Here is a 23581-nt window from a genome sequence, read left to right as displayed (position 1 = left end):
ATCGATTAGTCAAAAATACATCAATATAATTAATAGAAAGTATATTATTTCTTACAGCTTTAGGTTTCTAGAACGTTCTCTGAATGTTAGTTTTTGGTTACAAAAACATAAATACAACTTTTCTACAATGTTCTTACTTGATAAATAAACTACGGGAATCGAATGTCAACAGTAGGGGAATGTTTTGTGTTTGCTGGGTTACTGGTTATATAATATATATATTATTTACTGTGCAAAGAATGAAAACATGGCAATTAAATTTCACATCACATTTATTTCACACAGGTGAAAATCAGAACGCCAACATTAATTTCTTGTTGAAAGTGACAAGCACTTTTCACAACCTTACATGCCACACAACAAACAACAAATTGTCACCCAGCTCAAACAAAGTCAGGTAAAACCAGGTATAACCTTTCATAGTCTGAGACCTCACATCGTTTTAAAATAAACTGCTCCTAAAAGTAAGCTTGTTAGCTCTAGATCAGACTTTTATTATACTGTCACAGTATTAAAAGAAGCTTTTGACTCCGCAAAAGCAAGCAGATGAACTGAAAAAGATAAGAGAGAAATTTGATTGAACCCGAAAACCCAGACAGAAGAAAGGAAACACTCACTAGCTCAATTCTACCTTCATTCTCAGGATGAGCAAAGTCCTGTACATATTTCATGCTTTCAAATTATGATAAAGTCATATACAGTATTTACACAAAGGCCTCACTAGTGTCATGCTATGCAGTCTGAATATATGTTTCGGAGTAATATTAGGTGTAATATTCGAAGACGAGGAGAAATCGAATATATATACAGAAGGCAAATAAAATCATGTAAATTTGCGTTGCAATTTGAATTTCTGTTCTTTGTGTTTTCAAGTATTGGCAGACAGAAATGTCGTTTTTAAATCTTTCCACGGATAAAGAAAATAAAGTTAAATAGTTAATCTGTTTAACCTTTTTCTCTTCTTTTGCATTGTAATAATTACACTTTGCAGAATACAATATAAATAAATAAAATAAATGACATTTCTGCTAGGAAATTTCCTTATTGTACATGCTAAGCAAAGAATAGTGCAACAGAATTTAGCAAATCAAATGTACGCCTCTGCACAAACAAGTTCTGTAACACTCATTTTAAGTGTCAGTTCCTTCATGTCTTTACTCTTTTTCACAAGATAAATATTTGGTGTTATTTCAGATTACAATAACAGGACAATGTTTTTATAAAGCTAATGCTAATACTGGAACTCCGTGACATCCCAAAATTGTCAGGATTATCAGAGTTTCAGCCAAGCATCAGTTAAGACAACAACAGAAGAGTAGATGGGTTATACATATTTACACTATTAAACAATATCATGGTAATTTAACAAAAAGTGTCAAACAACACGCAAAAAGAAACACAAACATTTGGTTACAAAAATAAGCAAACATCAACCATTTATGGCTTGTATGATATTCTCTTGCTAATTCACATTCACATTAAATTCCTCAATATACATACAGTTTTTATTAACAGGTGAAATCAGATCACACCGTAAGACTGTCAAATGATTGATTTCTTCCATATCTTACTAAGATTAATCAAGATGACTATCAGTAAACGCCCCAGTCAGAGACTCCGTATTTAATTCTCAAAGAATTCAGTCACGCCTGATGTATTCACCATCACGCGTTCTCAAACTTTGGTGACAGGTCACATCATAAATAAATGATTCATGAATATCAATGAATGCCAAACTTGCATAAACAAATTAAATGGCTCAAAAGACACTTCATTAGGCATAACTGCACTTCATTATAATAAGACAAAAATAAATAGTAAATCACCACACAAAAATTCACAAATGGCTTTTGTTGTGTTATATACATCTTATCCACAATACAAATAAGTGTAAACAATATGAAAAAACAAAACCCTGAACAAATATGAACTCAGACATAAGCAGAAGTAAATGTAGGGTCTGAAGTGGTGTTCCTCTGTATATGTGTGTGAGACCATGTCTCAGATCTCTTTTGTTGAGCACCTATTTAGGAGGCAGGGGGTCATTTGGGGTGGAGGGGGTCACAACTTCTTTGTAAAAGTTCTCAATCTGGTCTTTGAACATCTTCATGACCACTGGCCTTTTGAGCTTCATTGTGGGACCTAAAAGAAAGAGAAGAGAAACCTTTTAAAATGTGTCAACGACAAAACAAATACAGACATTGAATGTAGAACTCAAATAAACTATTCTGCCATTAAGGTTATTGTTAAAAAAAATTTTTTTTAGCACAACACACAACTTAGATCTGGTTTTAAATCCAATCTTCAGTCCTGACTATCCACATAATTTTGCTGTCGGTGATGAAATCTGATTCATGCATTTACTATATGGTGTAAACATTGGTTGCAATTTGTTATATCATGGACAAAATTCCACAAAAATTCAAAATCACGTATTTAATAATATACAAACAAACTTTTCAGATGGGCAGCCATAATGACATAATAGGCAAACCCACCTCAAAGTATAAAATGCATACAAGTGGATGTTTTTTATGTGTTCGCTTAATGTCTACTTACCCAGTTCTCCTCCAGGGATGGAGAAATCCCGTTCCAGCACTGTCCATTTCTGGATGCGCTGGGCATTAGATGTGGCTTTCTCATTGACACGGTTGATGCCCTCTTGTATGGCCGCGGATACGAGGCGGTCACGCCCACCGGCAATCTCACTGACCCGTGTCGAGTTACTGCCGAGTTTGCGACACAACTCCACTGCTTCAGGTGTAAGTTCATCTTCAGGAATACCCGTCTCACCGTTTACCTGACACTGAACAAAAGACAGAGGTAACGGTTTTTATTAAACTGCTTTTGAAGACGATAAAATCATTTAAACTAAAGAAATAATTCACCCTCCAAAAATTCTTAATTTATTCATTCTCATGCTATCCCAGTCAGATGTATATGACTTTCTTTGGTAAACATTAATCCATATGATTAAAAATATAATTCTTGTGTGCTTTGTGATGATGACTAGCTGTCATATGATTTCATCATGAGACATGGGAAGTTTCTCAAACAGAAGGCTGAATTAAGGACTATCTTATTTCAAAATATTAACAATTATAAAGTTTACTATTATACTTAGTTAATCGTAAATTGTTGTAATATGCTCATGACTTGCGAATGTAATGCTCAGTTAACTGAAATAATCCAGGCTTGATGACGTATGCAGCCTGCATATGCGACCTCAGGAGGATGCAGCCTTCCATACAAGAACCAATCAGCTTATTTGACTTCAGCAAGACCGACAGGCGGATAACTTCAAAGTACCGCGAGAGCGATTCGTGAAATCATACGAAGAAGTCTGATTTCCAATTGCTCTCGCGGTACTGTGATGTCATCCACCTGGCTGTTCTTGCGGGACCGCATTAAGTCGAACAAGCATGATAATATTATAATTTTGCGCCGATATGCCTTTGTGTTTCGATTGCGTTAAGATCAAAATATATCGTTTTATATCCAAAACCTATTGTTTCACATCAGAAGTCATATATTAACCAAATGGAGTTGGAGCTTTTTAGAGGTTTAACATTTTCTTCATCATCCTGTATAAGTTAAAGTGACAGCTTTTTGATATATATTTTTTAGTTTGTGCTCAGCTGAAGTGCGCAAGTCATCTGGGATGGCTTGAGAAAAAGTAAATTATTAATTTTAACATTTTGTTGAATTATAGATTTCAATTTTTATGATACATGTAGTATTTTTAGTGCTTGGCTGAGCAAAACTGGATGTTTGCTGTGTGGTGTTAAATAAAGGCTGGTTAAAGAAAGCCTTTAAATTTAAATGAGTATAACATGTATTTAAATTTATATAAAATTAATACATTTGATCTTAAATCGACATTTTAACTCGAGTCTTTTCAGCACACTAGCTGCCACTAGAGGGCGTACAGATCCCAAGGAATTTTTTTTTGCAGTTAAACCATGTAGTTACATATTCTGTCCATTAGGTGGCAGTGGGTTTAAGGAATTTGACTTGTGTATCTTAAAAAAATCATTGTTATCTCTCTTGACTATACACCCAAGATTGGAGCAATTAGATGAGATTAGATATCCAAGAAGTTATCTTTCGGAATTACATAAGGCCTTAAGTAGATAAGTAATAAGGTTCACATTGGGGTCATTTGTAAACATCTTACTGCACACGCACACGCACACACATCATAGATTTACCTTAATGGTGAGCAGCATAGAGAGAAACTTTCTCTTGTCTCCAATGAGCATGGCATTGCTTATCAGAGGTACAGCTTCTTTAATGGCATCTTCTATTGGCACAGGAGGAATGTTTTCCCCGCCGGCTGTGATGATCAGCTCTGAAATATTTACATATATTTTATTACCTTCTCTCAAATGAATGAGTTAAATTCAAATCTGTAACCACATTATATAGGGACAGCATCTGCCTTGTGATCACCTTTAATCCGTCCAGTGATGAACAGAAAGTCATTCTGGTCATGTTTGCCGAGGTCACCCGAGTGCAGCCAGCCCTCAGCATCTATAGCCTCTTCGGTTTTGTCAGGCATGTTCAGATAGCCCATGAACACATGACGACCCCAGAAACAGATCTCCCCAATGCCTTCAGCATCAGGGCTGAAAATCTTTGTCTTGACACCTGGAATCACCTTCCCACAGCTGTGTGACAGATGTAAGATATACACTGGTTAGAAAACAGCCATTGCTTAAGATATCTGTTTGATAGCAATGCAATTTTTGATAGCACCACACTTATCATTATTTATGGCTGACTTGTTGAAGTCATTTCTAGGTTGGTTTGGAGGAAAAAATGGATGGAAAAAATAACAAATGATGGTGTATGTGTGTGTACCTGGTTAGTCTGAAGGCATCGGGAAGTGAGATGGTGTGAGGTCCTGAACTCTCACTCATGCCATAGAGCTCAAACAGTGGGATGTCCAGACTGAGGAAAAACTCCAGCGTGTCTTTGGTAATAGGAGCTGCTCCAGTGTAGCACATCTTACAGCGATCCAGCCCCAGCGCTTTCCGGACCTTCTTGAACACCAGACGCTTTGCCAGCCGATAGTTCAATGGATTTCTGGTCATGTTGCCATTACTGATAAAACAAGTCAATAAATTACTCTTCATTAGCACAGTCTATATGTATTTCTTTAATGTATAAACACTTACTTAGTGATGCATAATTTTTTAATTTTATTCATTTTTTTCAATGCAAATTATTATTAATATAACAGTTATAATTACATTGGCTTGTTTCATGATAAGAATCATTAAATGTAAAGAGCTCTGTTATGTTCAGTAAAGTATCCATACTTAAATAGTACAGAATGTTACTGAATAAGATGATGAATTACTTTTTAATGAATTATGTTTTTGCTGTATGTCTAAATGAGAAGTGAGCTTTGCATTGTATAGGTAAATGCATATTCAAAAAAAAAATTCCCTTTATGGGGCGGCACATCAGTAATGTTTGTAAAAAATACTTATATGTCCAAAAATAATTAAGGCCTAGCCCTGGATTAATCTAAACCCTGTCTGGGAAACTGCCCCTATATCTTTAACTCATTCGCCACAGCTTTTTTTTGAAAAGTTTCCCGCCAGCATTTTTTTTGTGATTTTCACAAGTTTCCACAAAAAAAACCTCAAATATACAAATATATAAAATGAACAAACAAATCTAGAAAAAACGTTTCATGCTATCTATATTTTTTTCTGCTTATAAACTCTAAAATATGGGTATTTTCTTCAAAAAAATTTTTTGCAAAAAAGCTGAAATAATTGCATTTTTGTACAGGAATTTTGTAAGAGATCAGATTCAGAATGATTATCAAAACATAAACGCAGTGTAAAATTAATAAATTATTTTTTGCTTCAGTTTTTTATTAATTAGGGAAGTGCGCCATCTAGCGGATAGCAGTTAATATCGCGGTATTACAGATAACCCAAAACCTCATCAGTAACATGTTTTTATCGGGTGTGCCTCATAAGTCTTGAAAAGTGAAGCCGCTGGGTCTTTGATCACCCCCTGGTGGCTGGCTGCAGAACAAGTCATAAACCTCTCCATTCAAACGAATGGGACTCTGCTCTAAATAAAAAAAATATTTACACTTCCAATAAAAGTTTCCGAAAGATGGTTTTGGTCCTTTCAGGTAGTTGATATCACGTTGATATATGTTCAAGTGTTCATTTTTGTGATAAGTTTAATTTTAGCTAGTATTTTGATGCTATAGAAACGGGGCGTGTTGTTATGATTGGCGTGGTTGAATTGGTCGCGGAAGTTTGATACTGCGGCTCCGCCTCTGGCTCCACGGATGATTCCTTCTTCGCATGCCTTGGATCCAAACTGACGTTTTTACGTAACATGGGGGCGACCATGGTCGGACATTTTTGGCTTCAATTCATTACAATGGAGGGAGGCGACTTTGCGTCGTCCATCTTTTTTTACAGTCTATGGTTTTTATGCAAATGTTTTCTCTTAAATGACGAGTTATCTTGTTAATGGCGGGGAATGGTGTCACTTTAAGAAGTAACGATTCACAAACATTGTGCATTTTGTGTATGTGTGTACTTACAACTCCATTTTGTTAAGGTTGGTCTGCAGACCCACATCTTTGGCCCAGGATGCCACTTTCCGGCGCACGGTGGACGATTTGGCTCCGATAGACTTCATCTTTTCCTGCATCTTCTCCCACACGCGAGGGACACCCATGAAAGCAGTGGGCCGTATCTCACGTAAGGTGTTAGCCAAGGACCCCTGGGACACACAACGATTTCTATTAATGAAGGGTTCATGTGTGCACGTGTAACGGATGGCAGCTAGTGAGTGAGAGAGCTGTGAAGTAAGTAAACATCACTTCAAGAGGTCTTTTAACGTAAAACGCTAAAGGGTCATTGCCTTTAGCCTGCTGACACACCTCATTGGTGCAGGCAGATCGTGTCAGTTTCAAGCTCTGGGATCCAAAATCAAAGACCTTATTATACACCACCAAAACTGCGGCTTGGGGCACAGCTACACGGTCGCTACCACTATCACATGCTCAGCTTCACCAGATCATGTGGACAATTTGATTGATTTTTAGAGATTTATCACCATATATGGCTATTTTCATTGCCAAACACAAATTAAATATATTGAAATTGTTATTAAAGGATTTAAAAGTTACATTTTCAATTAAATCTGAACATCAAAAAGGTCTTTCTGTGTGTGAGAAGAGAGCATAAAATGACTTTGACTTGGCATGATGGGTCACAATGGTCCACAACAAGATTTTTATTCTTTTCTTTTTTTTATCATTAATCTTCACCAACAGTACACAAAATATGTACAAACTAATTTGTACAGTAATAATGATGAAAAAAGCGCACACTTACCTTTAGTGCATCAGGCTGTGCGAAATACGTGGCTCCTCCTACATTCATGGGGATCCAGATATCAAGCATCTGTGCAGCAATATGGCTAAGCGGCAAGTAGCTCACCACCATTTCCTGTGACTTATCTGCAGTTGTCAGACCCACATCTATGCCGGTTGAAAGTGCTGTCCATGTCAGCTACAAGAGGAGAAAGAAAAGCATTCAGTACAGGAATATTTGGATGCTGGCCTGTGCCGAGGTTGCCAGCATGATGCTAAGTGTTGCTTTATTGTGGCTAACGTGTTTGGTGTGGTTTTTAGCTAGGATGTTCTGTGTGGTTGATAGGTGATGGCAGAATGTCACCAGCTATATGCTTTTTGCTTTTGCTTACTACTAGTGTGCACTACTAGCAAGTATGAGCATGGACTCTAAAGGAACTCATTCAGTATGGTGTATATTTAATTGATAAACTCACGTTGTCGTGACTGAGCATGACTCCCTTCGGCTGGCCCGTGGTACCGGACGTGTAGATCAGCGTGCAGCACTGATTGGGTTTCTGAGAGCTGATGATGTCATCAAGAGGAGCATCGGGCTCATCGCGGCCCAGCTCCATGAACTCCGCCCACTGTGTTAGATGTTAGCATAGCAAATTTATTTATTTAGCTCAAAATTAATAATACAGAGGAGACACTAAATACTCGAAAGTGACAATATTTGATGAATCAAATTTACCGTGTAGAGATTGGGCTTCTTCTCTTTCAGCTGATCTTTGTACTGGATAATGGCTTTGAGGTGCGGCAGTTTATCCTGGATCTGAAACAAACACATGCACAGAGCATAAGAGGTCAGCTTTTTGTAGACATTTATCATTCTAGATCTGAATATAAAGCAATAATATTAGGTAAAAGGTCTGATATCTTACCTGTAAAATTTTCTGTAGCTGTTTGTTGTTTTCCACCACCAGGATGTTAGCCTGGCAGTTTTCGGCTACATACTGGCACGCCTCCGGTGAGTTGGTGGTGTAGATTCCCACAGCTAAACCCCTGTTGACAATACACACATAATTCATTAAAAAAATCCTAAAGTATATTATTACTATAACCAAAATGTAACCAAGCCTGACAGCAACAGGAAAGTACATTAAATACAAACAACATTCCCATCTCTGCCTGTTCTGTCTCCACCTAGGTGATACTGGTTACAGGTGCCTCTATGAGTTTAGTACTACATAAATGAGTAGTTTATGGCACAACAGAGGCATTATTTGATCCTGATGGGAGGATTACAGCCCGTGTGCTGGTAATGCACTATTAAAAACTAACCAGCATGCCTCTGGAGTTTGTATGACATCAGCATGTTTCTGTTAAGTAATATTTATGGCTGACTTGAAGGCTTGTGTATATATAAAATGTAGAGTAGAGGACAAAGCTAAAACATCTTACCTGCAGGTACACGGCACAACACACACATAACATCTTATAAAGCAGGTGTTACTCTTACCCAGCTAAAATAGCTCCGATGTCAGCAATAAACCACTCGGTGGAGTTGAAACCAAGTATACCGACTCCATGATATCTTTCAAGACCGAGCTGTGAACACACACAAATGCAATTAGTTTAAACACATTAACACACTTTTTAATGTTATTATCATATTTCTAGGTTTAGATTTTCAATAATTAAGTTACAATGAATAGGATTGGTATGGAAATTATGTACTGTCCCTTTAAAAAATAAATTATTAATAGTAGATAGTAAATATTTAAAAGGAACTAGTTCACCTTCAGAAGTTCATTTACAAATACTTCATTAACTTCAACATTTACTTTGGATGACCAAAAGTGTTAAACTACATGATATTTAAAATTCTGGCCTTCTTGGACTTAATGATGCGTGTTATATTTTTGGCTGTTTGGGACTCTGAAACATCTTTTGTGAAGTCTCTCCCCTGTGTACGCTGCCACAAATTGACCTGAATTGCTCCCTCTGGGTCTCAGTCTATCACGTTATATCTAGTTTCATAACTAACAATAAACAAAACCATGGAAATCTGTCCACATCGGCTGGCAGGTACATGCATGACGTCCTGTTCCCCACTGGGATAGCGTAACCAGTCGGGAGTTGACGTTCACCCTGAGCGACACGTAACCAGAGACAATGACATTGAAAAACTAATGCTGATGAACAAAGGGCTCTGCACACAACTATTATTCAGTCCATCATGTCCAGTCATGTATTGTCTCTTTCACTCAGGGGGTCAGACCAGATGCTCATGAATATTCGCACAGGAGGTGTTTTTAAATTGTTTTTTAATTGTAGTTTAACTTCAGAGCGTGTCTCCAGACACTTGCATTTTATTCCATTACGCCACGTTGAGTCTGGAACGCGTGTGAACGGACCCTTGCGAAACATTGATCTCTAACACTTCGTCTTGCATTAACCTAAAGTTAAATGCTTTACTCAAGGACACAAAGATCATTGAGATGGACTGTCTTCTGAATAACACTTCAGTTCCCTTACTTTATATGCATTTTTATGCTTTTAAGGCATCTTTTCTTACAAGATTGTTCCTCTTATCAGGGATTATTTCAGTTTACACAGTACAGGAATGGTAAATGGTCGTTATCTCAACAACAACGATGAAGATAATGAGAATTACTAGAGTTACTGAATAGCTACACTATCAATGAGCGAGAGTACATTTTTTTGTGATATGTAGGTCCTTGAGTCAAAACAAAGCAATTGCAGACTATGTGTTAAAGATTTTCGAATAACGGCCAGGTTTATTACATTACGTATTGTACAATGCTGTTGCGAATTGTCCTGATATAAAAAGCCTTTAAAGTTACAAAGCCTGTCAGAATGAACGTGTTAATAGCGTGTTAACGTAAATTCATTTAAACGACACACTAATTTTATTAATGTACGATTTACGCAACGCGCAATTTCTGACCCTAAGCGTAGCATGTTGAATAAAAAGTAGGGATGCACCGATAGGATTTTTTGGGACGATGCCGATTTAAACAGACAACTTCTGGCCGATACCGATATTAAACTTGTATACAATACTATACAGTTTGTCTATTAGCTAGTTTATTACTGCAAATTATATTATTAGTTTATTATCAAATTATTTTTACTGAACATGGATTTGATCTAATTAACATTCAACTGACCAACATAATAAGAGAGGCACAAATTAAGCTAAAACAAATATAATAAGACAGCATGACAACCTTCAAAGGTGGTTTTTGATATTCAGCATTTATTTTATTAACAACATTAACTCATTTTTTACATATAATGGATTTCTTTATGCAGGTAATTAACAAACAATCGGTATTGGCCTTTCTCGTGCTATTGTCGATATGCCGATGGTTTCAAATTCATAAAAAAATCGGCCGATAAATATCGGCGGCCGATACATCGGTGCATCACTAATAAAAAGATTATTAAAAACTTAGTGTTTTACACTCATTTGTTAGAAAAATTTGTTATGAAAATATATATATATATTTGTGAGTGATTGTTTTCGAGTCTGGGATAGAGGATTGTATATCCTGTACCAGAAATATTTTCAATAAAAATGTCAATAAATAAATCAATAATTTTATTAATGTACGATTTACGTACCGCGCAATTTCTGACCCTAGGCGTTGCACGTTGAATTAAAAGAATATTAACAACTTAAAGTGTTTTGCGATTAATCATGAGTTAACATGACAATCATGCGATTAATCTATATTAAATATTTTAATCGATTGACACCCCAAGTCTTACAATCATCAAACAAATCATCCTGTGCACCGTATGCCATTGTTTTCTAACAAAAGTTATAAATTAATTGCATAACATTATATATGTATCATTTCAAGCTTCTATGGCAAATTAGAAATCAAATTGATTTGTCATATTTTTTGTTAAATTGTTTGCTCTCAAGTAGGTATGCGCGATAATTCTCATTTGATTGTCATTGCGCATCTCGTCAGTGAAGCCAGTTCCGTGATTAGTAGTAAATCGCCATCACCTACTTTCAGATGAAGTGGCATTTACTACACAAAGCCGTAGTTCACTGACAATCGAGGCAATTTTGCATTAATAACCGCGGACGTATCGGCCTGCAATATGTGTGCGATATGGCCCAGCTTGTCAGTGAACTACGGCTTTGTGTAGTAAATGCTGCTCCATCTGAATAGATGGCAATTTAGTACTAATCAAGGATCCGGCTTTACTGGCGAGATAAACATGATATCGCATGCTAATTATCGCTCATCCCTACTCTCAAGGCAAAATGGTAAATGATCATTCTTGGATAAAACATCTGCTTAATGATTACATGTAAAAATACCTGCAATGTCCACATGACAATACTCGATACTAAACTTGTTATCATAGCTCTTACCTTCAGGAAACTCTTGGCAGCAGTGCGACAGGATTTGTAGTATTCGCTGTAGGTCATAGATTTCCACTGTTCCCCTTCCTTCCAGCCCAGCGCTGTGTAGTTACCATAGCGTTTAACCACAGTGGTAAACATCTGGTTTACAGTTACGGGGGTCTCAGCAGCGGTGCCGGATTCACCCATCCTGAGTTTCACCTCTCCATCCCAGCGCGTGGTTGACAGTTCTGTCCTCTGGGGTGGAAGTAAGAGAGAGTCGGGACGAGGGGTGGCAGCTAAAGGAAGTATAAAATAGTAGTACTGTTATTTCAAACGATTTCCAATTTATTTTCATGACACATACAATGATTTATAATCAAATTAAATAATTATATTTTTTGCCTTAACAATGTAAGTTTGTGAGCGCCTTTGCAATCATCGCTTAGACAATTTCGTTTGGTGCTGCCAGTATGCAGATATTACACACTGTGCCTTTAAATAAATCAAATGATTGGTGCAATGCACTGCGATTTGTTCCTCTGATATGCCTACAACCATCTGCTGCACCTACATGTTAACCATACACTGTAAAAAATTTCCGTAGAAATTGCAGCTGGGTTGCCGGTAATTTACCGTAGATTTAAATTTATGTTTTTTACTGGCAATATTTTGTTCAAAATTAAATGAATATTAAACATTTACAAGTCGTTGTCTTTACAGAGTAAAACTAAAAAAACAGCATCAAGCAAAACATTCTGGGAAACAAAATCTGAAGCAAAAAACAGAAAAAGGTTGATGATGATTTCTGGTTCCCAGAATGCTTTGCATGAGGCTGTTATTGTATAGTTTTATTCTGTAAAGATAAAGACTTGTTAATATTTAAAATGTATTTAACTTTGAACAAACTCTTGCCAGTAAATAACATAAATGTAAATCTACGGTAAATTACCGGCAACCCAGCTGCAATATCATTGTAATTTCTACGGATTTTTTTTACAGTGTATATTTTGCCAAAGCTTGACTTGTAAATCTAGGGTCATGTGACTTCATGACACGATGACCTCATAGAAAGCCCTCTTATCTTATGTAAACACGAAATTGCGATGTAACTTCTGGAAGTTCCCACACGGATCAATTTCAAATGGCTTTGTAACTGTTTAACTTACTACATTTACATTTGTTTACATCTTCCTGCTCAGTGTCTAAAAAAAGAGGAAGTTGGCTTCCACAGGGATGGCAGCTTCCTTTCAAACACTTCCTCTAAACGAATCTGCGAAGATCCTATTGTGTGCAAAAAGTTAGGCAAGAGTTTTTAAGTAGGGAAATACTGAGGCTTATTCATGCTTATGTTTCCAGTGGGTTTGTCCACGTGCACATGTGGTGGTTTTGGAGCCAATAAGAGCGTGTGTGGCTTGTGTGCTCGAAGTGTTGGTTTAGCTCACACTTGAGTGTGGGTGTGTTGTGTGCAAATGAACAAGTTTGCATGTTCGTGTTTCATCCTCAAGTATGTTGGTTTGTAAGAGAGTGAGAATATGTTTCATGCATCTCACCCCTGTGCATAAAGTGAGTTGTGTATATGATCTCACCTGACTCTGTGTGCACGGCCTGTTGGGCTTTGGCATTTATCTGCTCTTCTCCAGCGCATGCTGACTCCTCCTCCGATGACTCACTGTAATGGAAATTAGACAGGATTTTCCAGATGAGCAGCATTCATACCTAAAAATTCCCATTTACTGATACTCGTGTGTATCATCTGTTTGTATTTTGAGACTATCAGTGACAACAACCCTTGTGTCCACCTTGGACAGAAGGACCAAGCAAAATACAATAGGCTTTTATTTTATTAAATATCACTTTTGAATATGTGTATATCCGTTCATCAATCACTTTGAAATAGAAAAAATTTAGTAGAACTAACTTTGCTATCGATTCTGTATTGACATCTTCCAGAGAGGCAAGACTGTCTCCTTTTCCACAGGACTGGAGGTTCATGTCTTCTGGATTGTCCGTCACTACAGATGTGGACATGGTTGGTGCTTCACAAGTGGTCACTAATGAGAAAAGATGCACAATGTTAGAAGTAGTGGTCCAATATTTGTTTTAAATGCCGATATCTAAAGAGAGCATGGTGGTCGAAAGCCTTATGCAGTGCAATGATAGCAAAGTCACTTAAGTTAAAATGCACAATTATTTTACAGTACATGACAGTTTCTCAACATTAATTTATAATATTCTAATAATAATAATAATAACAATATATAAAAGAAAAGTTGTGACTGTGAGGTATTAATACTGTCATAACATAATGCAGTTACTTAGTCAAGTGGATAGAAAAAGATGAAAAGGTGACACACACATTAGGTCAAGCTAAAGTCAAATACAACACATGCCTCTTTGATGGCGGTACTTTCCATTTTCTCAAATAGGGTTTTGCATTTTCTTTACTGAATCTATTGCACCCTGTGTTAGGATTTATAAATATAACTCTTCTGTAAGTCCCCAAAATCTCCTTTCATTCTCTTTCGTAATTCAAACACATTATCTAAACTTATGAATAAAGATCCTCATTGAAAACCATGAAATGGCCAACGTTTCTGCTGGCTTCTTATCTATCAGGAGGAACATCAACAATGTTCTGGAAAAATCCCACTGCCCAGCTCTGTATTATTTTATGCCCTCTTCATTTCAAAGCATAACCTCTGCACTTTTGGTGTTTTCATATGTCGCTGGCAAAAAAGCACATATATAAACAAAAAGAGAAAGTCAGACTAAAATAAACACATGGTATTAAAAACAAGCCAGGTGCTTTTCATCAACTTCATGCTTCTGGTCAGATGTTGTTTTGGTTTTGTTTTGACTGTAAGGGATTTCATGGATATAGTTGATGAAGGGCGGTGGGGTGTGGAGAGACATGGTGCCAGTGATATAGAATCAGATGGAAAATAGGTTGTTCATCATTTATTTTTATTCTTATCATAAGAGGCAGATGATTTTGTATTTATGTGTCAGATGATAATTATTTGTTGAACTGATAGACTTAGTCTAGGAACAGATTTACTAACAGCTTGTGCCAGCACAAACCATTATTTGGTCATTAAATAACGACGGTCGGGATTTACTTAAAACGCGCATTGGATTATTAGTGTTGAGAGGTGTGGTCTAGTTATTTTTGTGACTGACATTATTGCATGTGCATTTCTAAGAGTTTTCCTTTCAAATGCCAAATTTATGGGAGAAGAGTATATAAATAATTCATGCAACGCGATTTACTAATGTTTGCATCTGTGATATGCACATAACTGGTATTTGCACAATCATTTAACGGCTAAAAAATTGTAGGAAGAGAATTTTTCCACATATAACTGTTTTTTTTTTGGAATACCAGAGGAAAATATTATTCAAAAATATTGTTTGCCAAGCGATGTTATTTTTATTTGATAGGGGAAATAAAAGAAGAGTCACTAGAAGTCACACAATACAAGCCGTTTCAAAACTTCTTATAAACCTTAATTTTTTTGTCCCCTGGTTCATTTCAGTGTACTATGGCTTCGTTAGCTGGGATTTCACACCCCGAATTGTGTGTGGTGCTGAACTCAAGCACATCAGGCATTAGTATATCACCACGCACCTGAGGAGCATCGGCTCTGCTTATTTGCAACCTTGAACTAATTTGCCCTGCCCTTAGTAGATTGTGTTGGTAATGGAAATGAGCTGTTGCACCTGTGTTATTTAATTTGCGCCTTTTTAATAAACACCCTGCAGATATTACCACTCCCAACGGCGCTTTTTTGGAATTGCACTCTCATGCTTATTTGCCCCGTTTAGTAAATCTGCACTATATGATTGCACCAGCAAAGGCAAGTTTAATGCAATATTTGAAACAGAATCAAACTAGAAATGTTTTTAATATTTAGGCCTACTCTGAAATTTCCATAATATTACATGACTTGTTGTGAGTTTTACATCTAGACATTTAAATAAAAAAATACTGATATTAGGTTTTCTCTCAATGTATTTATATAGTATCTATGCATAATTCTTTTTCGTATTTTATTAGTGTTCATTTATCTAGCTTGCATTGCATTTTCATTGTCGATATATAAATATAATAAATATTAGGGCTGGGTAAAAAAAAAATTATTCTCCGGTTTTAAAGGGGACATTTCACAAAACTTTTTTAAGATGACAAATAAATCTTTGCTGTCCCCAAAGTATGTATGTGAAGTTCTAGCTCAAAATACCATATATCATTTATTATAGAATGTTAAAATTGCCACTTTGTAGGTGTGAGCAAATATGTGCCGTTTTGGGTGTGTCCTTTCAAATGCAAATGCGTTGATCTCTGCACTAAATGGCAGTGCTGTGGTTGGATAGTGCAGATATAGGGGTGGTATTATCCCCTTCTGACATCACATGGGGAGACAAATTTTAGTTACCTATTTTTTTTCACACGCTTGCAGAGAATGGTTACTGGGTTAGTTGTTCTTTTTCATACTTTCTAGGTTGATAGAAGCACTGGGGACCCAATTACAGTAGTTAAACATGGAAAAAGTCAGATTTTTTTTATGATATGTCCCCTTTGACAAATTTTTGGGAAATCCTTAAATCGATTTTTTATGTTTGTGCTGTAGCCTACTTCAGGGAGGGCTTGTAAGGAGTGGCCCATGGTAAGCGTGAACGATACTTGGGACAGTTGACAGAACTGTCACTTGTCTTGCACGCACAGGCCAGTACATCATCACAAAGGTTTATCATTCGTACGTGTTTTAGGCCTTGTCAATTTAAAGCCTATTTATGCAAACCAGACCCAAAACTTAATACGCTGCTCACGTGCTGTTTGGGAAGACCTTTAGACAGCGCGCAAATACTGGGTTCGCGTTTCCTTGCGCTTGAACATACATATTTACACAAATTAATTTCAAAATTATCCTCGTTAATGTGGAAACGCATGTGTAACAGTATATTTGGATCTGTACACTACATGTACAGTACTGTGCAAAAGTCTTAGGCCACCACCACCAGGCTTGTTGTTTTAGAAGTTTTAATGTTCATCCATATTTATTTTTCAGTCTATTTTATTAAGATACAAACAGAAAATACAGGAAATATGTACAAAAAAATAAATAATTTAATTTTCAGGACTAAATGTCGTCTTTAGGCATTGTCGGTGTTTAGTGTGACCTCTCTTGGAACTAAACCCATCTTAAGCGTTTTTGAGCAGAATGAAGTAAAAAGACTAATTTCTTAAATTAAATTAAAAAGTAGGATTTAATTGTATTTAGGTTTAAGAGATCCTGCAGTTTCCTGCTATTGCTCAAGTGGAAGGGGAGTTTACCCTAAAAACGTGGCACATCAGTTTCCATTTTTATACAGTTTTTAATACCACATACACATTTCCTGTATTTTCTGGATATATTCTATTAAAGAGACTGAGAAACAATTATATATGATCACTATAACATTGCAAAAACAAATCTAACAAATCTAATTCTGGCATGGTGGCCTAAGACTCTTGCACAGTACTGTAGATCTTAAAGAGACACTACACCAAATAATTTCCATGTCTGCTTAACACACAAACAAAAAAGATTATCGATTACAATGAAATTGCCAAATTGGTTGCAATACCCAGCCCTAACAAATATGATCTAACATCTACCCTCCCTTCTCCAGCCCGAAATGGGTCTCAGCATGCAAATCCACTACAGTGGTTGAGGTCACTGCTGAAAAAGGTTTCTCTACGGACCCGACCCACATGACATTACATCTCATCTAATATTGCCCTATGTGCTCTGAAGCTGGTGGGTGGGGGGAACTTTTACACGTGTATCCACAATTTACACGTGTTACAGACAAAATTATGAGCGTTGTTTACTCTTTTATTTGATACTGGCATTCAAGTACTCTAAAATGCAACTGAAAACCTAAATGGCCTTGACAAAGTGTCTACTATCCATCATTCCATTATCTAGAATTGAACATTCCACACATTTTTCCTTTCCGGAAAGGTTTTCTATCTTTATCTTACTTTAATCAGCCATCTGCTGTTTGTAGTTCATCTAAAGATAAAGATTTGCAGACACCAATCTGTCACGTAAGTAGAGGAAGCTCCCGTATATATTCACAGATCTTTAGATACTTAGATCACTTAGAAACAACACGTTGGTTTTCTTGATAAATAATATATATACATTAGATTAAAGTGTAACATTACAGCTGACTGTAATTTCATCCCTCACTTAATATTTACAAGTGTCCAGCAGAGATCTACTATGGTCCTTGTGGGATTCAGTAATGAGCGCACTTGTCTTGTTGTATTTTCCACTTTGGCGTTGCTGTGGGACTCCAGGAGCAAAGCCCAAGATGAATCTGTTCACTGAAGGGTGAGATTCAGCACCTTACACAAGACAATATCGTCACGCTGTTTAACGCACACAAGTATTGTGAAACTAGATGTTTTTTCCTAGTTTACATCACATCCTTAATAATATGACTTGCCATAAATAGTGAGTCATAAGCACACTAGGTTTAATACATTATGATGCAACATTATTTACATGGCTACCCTAGTGTAAAGCTCATAAGGATTACACTTTATTTTCCCTTCATGTTTTCTTATTTACAGCCATCAATATGAAGAGCGTGTGATGGTCATCTGCCCCACAGCATGATGAGAGAATACAAACACGGCAATCAGGCGTGGTCCTAAAACCCCATGTGTACACAAACCCTGATGGCCACACCTTAAACAACAGACATCGTGTCATTTATTGATGATCTCTCTACTGTCCAAACCATCAAACATACAGGACACAGCAGGATGGGTGAGGGGTGGGTTTCATAGATCTGCCAAGATCAGCCCCCGCCCGAAAAAATGACCATCTGTAAGCCGGTACTGAGAGTGCCACTGTATTCAAGTGAGAAGCCGTTTATATGGGCATTTACATTTTAAATAGAAACTGAGTCTCAATGCTTCACCTTTCAGATGCTGAATTAAAGTCACCCGGCAAACACAGGCCACGTTTCTAGATTTACATCCATGCAAATACTTCAAACCGGATCATACACATGCAGAAACATATATATACACACAGAGACACTACATAGCATACAATAAACTCCTAACAATGATCTATTGCCTTTAAGTCTCACTCTTGGCTTTCACTATATAATTTATCATCAATCATCAATTTCCAAGTGCTAAAACATCATCATTCAAAACCATATAAGAGAAATATAAACTTACAATGCATCCTTACAGGTGGAAAAAACTCTTGTCTTTGGATTTCCTGGTTCAAAAGCTTATTAGTGGTTTCCTTTGGTGTAAGTCAACGTTTCGATCAGATACAGCCGGCAGGCTCAAAAATGGTGGTCGCTTCCTTACGCTCTACTACTGTGCATCTACATTCATTTTCAAACAGAGTTCCCCTCCTCCATAACCACACCCTCGATGGCATCATCAACCCCCCCTCCCAAAAACACTCTTCATTCTCTGATTGGCTAAAATCTCTCACACCACGACGCTCAACCCTCCAAATATGGGCATGCCCTTTGATGGAGAAGGGGGAGGTGTTTCGAAACACATGCACTACTTTCACTGGCATAGCAGCTTACATTCAGACAAATGCAGGGATGTTGAGGTTATTGTAGGGTACGAGACATCCACATCATCTTAGAAATGCAAGCACAGCTGCGCTGACATCAGCCTACAGATATCCCAAAAGCACAAACACACATCTGTCCTACTTACATGCAACGAGTGCCATGCTTTTAAGCAGAGGGTTTTTTTACTTTTTGATGGCAGGGTTGGCGTATACCTTAAATATATATGCATATTTTAGAAACATTTGAGCTGTGTTAGATAAAGAGTAATTGTGATAATGTAAAAACAGCTAACTATTTACAAACTTAAATAATTGCTAGACTTTTGCTTTGTCTTTTATCTCGTGAACATTTCTGGAGATAATAAAAACCTTTTAAACGGTAATGCTGATTCTGTACTGCAGTGCATTGGATTTAATCTACATATGTGGATTTATAAAGGAACTATTCACCCCAAAATTTAAAGTGTGTCAGTATAAAATCACCTTCGTGAATGACGTTTTACTCAGAATTTAAAAATATATCTTGGCCGATCATTATTGAACGTATCTCATATCATTTGTTTGTGTGCACTCAGGCTTGAAGCCATACAATAGTTTTGTGTGCAGAACACTTAATGTCTAGGAAGTTCTTCAGAAACTCACCTTTTGTCTTTCACAAAACAAAGTCACATGTTTGGAGTGACATTAGTAAACAAAGAGCGATTTGTTTTAATTTTTAAGTGAACTAACCCTTCAAGATTGCTTGAGATCATCTCAGATCTCAAACTTTGTACTTCAATTTACAGCCTTCCTTGCATGATCACCCACAAGTGACGTTGACCTGTTTCGTGTCATCTTTGAGTCTAACCATAAAACCAAAACCTTTATATGTAGTGATGTATAGACACGAGTCTACATAGACAAAGCTGCTCTCATAATATAAAAAATAAATATGCATGATGCTCCTTAAAGACAGCAGTGCTCATAAAAATATCAAATTTGAACACAGCGAAGCTACACGTGGCTTAATTTTAGTTCTTTACATTTTAGCTGTCTGTGATTGGGAACTCAATCCTGTATTTCTTGTTTGCTTATTTTTGTAGCAAAGTTAATGTGGTTAGATGGCATTTCTGGTAAGGAAGAAAAATGCAAAGATTTTCTGCAAAACAGGAACTTGCTTAAGTGGAAAAAGTTTTATTTATTTTCAGAACTGCTAAGCTGTGTCCATTTGCATAGTCGGCCATGAAAAAATTGTGAATGTATGTGAAGAGGGTGCTTTCGACCCCAAAGGTCAGTTTAAGATTTAGCACAATCACGTTGAAACTAAAATTACAGACCAGTACTTCACCACAATATGAGAGGCATGCCATTGTTTACTCCGATGCCATTGAAAACTTTACCCTGTTATTTTGGAAACTAAGAAAAAGGAAAAAAATTGAAGATTTTTTAGGCAGCTTTCAGAAGCAAAAAAATTAAATAAAATTAAAGTGTCATCAAATGTTTATTATGTGATATTTTACAATCTTCTTAAGCCATACAACTAGTTAAATATTTGGTTGTTCACTGATCTTCACATCCACTGAAGTACACATCTAACCTATGCTTCCAAAATCAAAGACCAATGTCATTTTACGGTCAATTACATTATTGTGGTCTTTTCTTTATCTGCATGTTTGAAGGGCTGTGATGGAGGTGTACATTAGTGATAGACCGATATATTGGCCGGACGGTATTTGGGGCTGATATTTGTGAGTTTTATGTGTATCGGCATCGGCCGATACGTGGCTGCAGTGTTCGCCGATTTTTTCCGGCATTATTTACAGACAGAGTGCTGGAAGCCGCAAGCGATTGCAGGTCATGTGACTAAAAACAATCAACCTTTCCATGACAACATTGAAAGCACGGCCTAACAGCTGATCATACTGTAGCTGGACAAAGCGGGTTTTTATTTCTCATCTCTATGGGGTGGTTTCCCGGACAGGGATTAGACTAGTTCTAGACTAAAATAAAAGTAAGAAAAGTCCAAACTAATAACATCTCTTTATAACATATATTAAAATACATCAGTGCCCTGTGTTTTGCCTCAAAATGGACACAAGTAATGTTTTTAGTAAGGGATGTTTGTTAAAACTAGTTATATTTCCTAATTAAACTAAGCTCTAGTCCTAGTTTAAGATAATTCCTGTCCGGGAAACCACCCCTATATATATTTGTAGTAGTAAAGTGCTAGAAATCAATACCTTTTGCTGATAGTTCCTCATCATTGTGGAGAGTGCAGTTCATGGTTCCATAGCACCCTCACCTGTTTTTACTATTTGTTAAATATAGTTTTTTTTTTTAAGTTCAATAAATGTTACTTTTTAAAAATTGAGACTTGTAACATTTGGCATCATCATTGTGTCATTTTTATGATGTAAATGAAGTGAGCAAAAGCAGTATCGGCTCCAAATATCGGCTCAGGAAAATCGGCAGCCTGTATCAGTCATCAGTTAAGGCTGATGAAACAAAAATCGGTATCGATATCCATATCGGTCGATCCCTAAATAGTATATGGTTCCCAAAAAATATGAATAACATATTAAAAATATTTGAAAAAGCCAACTCAAAGAGTTCACCGTTCTAATCTTTCTTCGATTACACATAATCTAAAATAAAAAATGTAAGTTTGACACTAAAAATCAGGCTTAAAACTGTGAAGCATTTTTAATTGTGTACGCCTTTGAGCACACATTTTATGCGACGTCTATTATATTTTGCTTGATAAAGTTACCTTTACCACAAATCAAACTGATTGCCTAAATATTGTGAATATGTTCCATAAGACATTTTTCCAGTTTCCTTTACAAGAACAGGAAATGACTCCATAAGAACACATGAACAGGAAAAGCCAGTTTCCTCAGGAAAGCTAATGCTGAAATCATTCTCCATCCTTTACCGTGTTTGTCTCTCCATGCAAACAGAGGTATTTTACTTAGCTTTCTTTAAAATCTAATCCAACTGTCACTGTTTGAATGTGTTATTTAAATGTTTACTATAGGAGGGCTTTATCACTGATTACACTACTAACCATATGGTTTATTATCAAGTGTATTTACACTACAGTAAGAAGCTTAAACCTAGAGCAGATGAAAACATTCTTGTTGATTCATTAGCAACCAGACATTAATATTTTGAACATATGAGCACTGAACCAAAAACAGACCCCCAGCGGAAACTACCTGATGTTCCATCAGTGTGTTTATGTGATCTGGTAGATGACTGTAAATGTCATTAGTAATTTGAATCTAAGTGTGAATCATTACCATAACAACAAGATGCTATTAAATTATATTATATTATGTGTTTATCTTTTCATCAGCCTTGCTTCTTCAGGAAGCACTGCTTGTTTTTTGAAATACGCAAATGTACGTTGAGGATCAAACGTACCTGGAACAACTCAGTAATAATTTTAAATGTCAGTGCTGATGATGGTTTTCCTCTCTACCATTGCCTGACCCTTTGACAGCCAATGACAATGCCGTGCGATCACGTGACTCGCTGACAGACTACCCGATGTGCTGCATCTGGCGCGATACAGGCGCAGCACGCGGCACAAGAGGTTATTCGCGGTCATTGACATTACTCATCACTGGTGTGTGTGTGTGTGTGTGTGTGTGTGTGTGTGTGTGTGTGTGTGTGTGTGTGTGTGTGTGTGTGTGTGTGTGTGTGTGTGTGTGTGTGTGTGTGTGTGTGTGTGCAAGCGCGCACTTTATTTCTATCAATGTACACTACAAATATTTTTTGGGGCTATTACTGTTAGAATTACAATGCAATTAAAATGAACAAAAGCCCTATCCATGACTGGCCTGATAAGTCAACTGTATACATTCAGACCACATTGATTATCCTGTATGTGTTGATTTATTAAACTTGTTAAAAACGAACAGAATCTGGATAAAGTTATTTTGGTATCACACAAGTTTTGCACATATTCATAAACCTAAATCATTGTTATTTATATGCATCTCTTAGCTCTTAGACGTGAGTTACCAGAATGTCTTGTTAAGCAGCTAAAATAAAAAGTACTTACCCTATAATATCAGGACAGGCAGATGTTTAGGTTGTCACTTCAACAAATTGCATAGATTCAAGGATTAAAAATCAGTAACCGTGTTGAGAGACAGATAATGTGCGATAACGTTTGTGTTTATGTGTGAGGCTGTCACACACCGGCTCACTTTATCAAGTTCCCGCCTGCTAGTGAATGCATGAGAGCACTAAGTG

The 23581-nt window shown here is 36.7% G+C and overlaps 1 protein-coding gene across 2 annotated transcripts; it reads right to left on the bottom strand.

Moving 5' to 3' along the window:
- Positions 1-254: 254 nt before the first annotated feature.
- On the bottom strand, positions 255-23552 carry acsbg2 (acyl-CoA synthetase bubblegum family member 2). 2 transcript variants are annotated; one of them, XM_065246779.2, is made up of 15 exons: positions 23388-23552; positions 13654-13786; positions 13322-13404; positions 11763-12031; positions 8862-8950; positions 8284-8404; positions 8094-8174; positions 7837-7986; positions 7383-7559; positions 6584-6765; positions 4864-5106; positions 4453-4670; positions 4212-4351; positions 2560-2806; positions 255-2142 (listed from the first exon to the last, which is right to left on the bottom strand). In XM_065246779.2, the coding sequence occupies exons 2-15, from the start codon at positions 13761-13763 to the stop codon at positions 2024-2026; spliced, it is 2229 nt and encodes a 742-aa protein (XP_065102851.1). In that variant the 5' UTR covers positions 13764-13786; positions 23388-23552; the 3' UTR covers positions 255-2023. The 2 variants fall into 2 exon arrangements, with proteins under 2 accessions (XP_065102851.1, XP_065102850.1); XM_065246778.2 differs by lacking the exon at positions 23388-23552 and adding an exon at positions 18982-19137.
- Between the last annotated feature and the right edge of the window lie 29 nt (positions 23553-23581).

The sequence above is a fragment of the Paramisgurnus dabryanus genome, chromosome 11, assembly GCF_030506205.2.
Source record: "Paramisgurnus dabryanus chromosome 11, PD_genome_1.1, whole genome shotgun sequence".
NCBI classification, from domain to species: domain Eukaryota; kingdom Metazoa; phylum Chordata; class Actinopteri; order Cypriniformes; family Cobitidae; genus Paramisgurnus; species Paramisgurnus dabryanus.
This window is presented reverse-complemented; position numbering and strand designations above follow the sequence as displayed.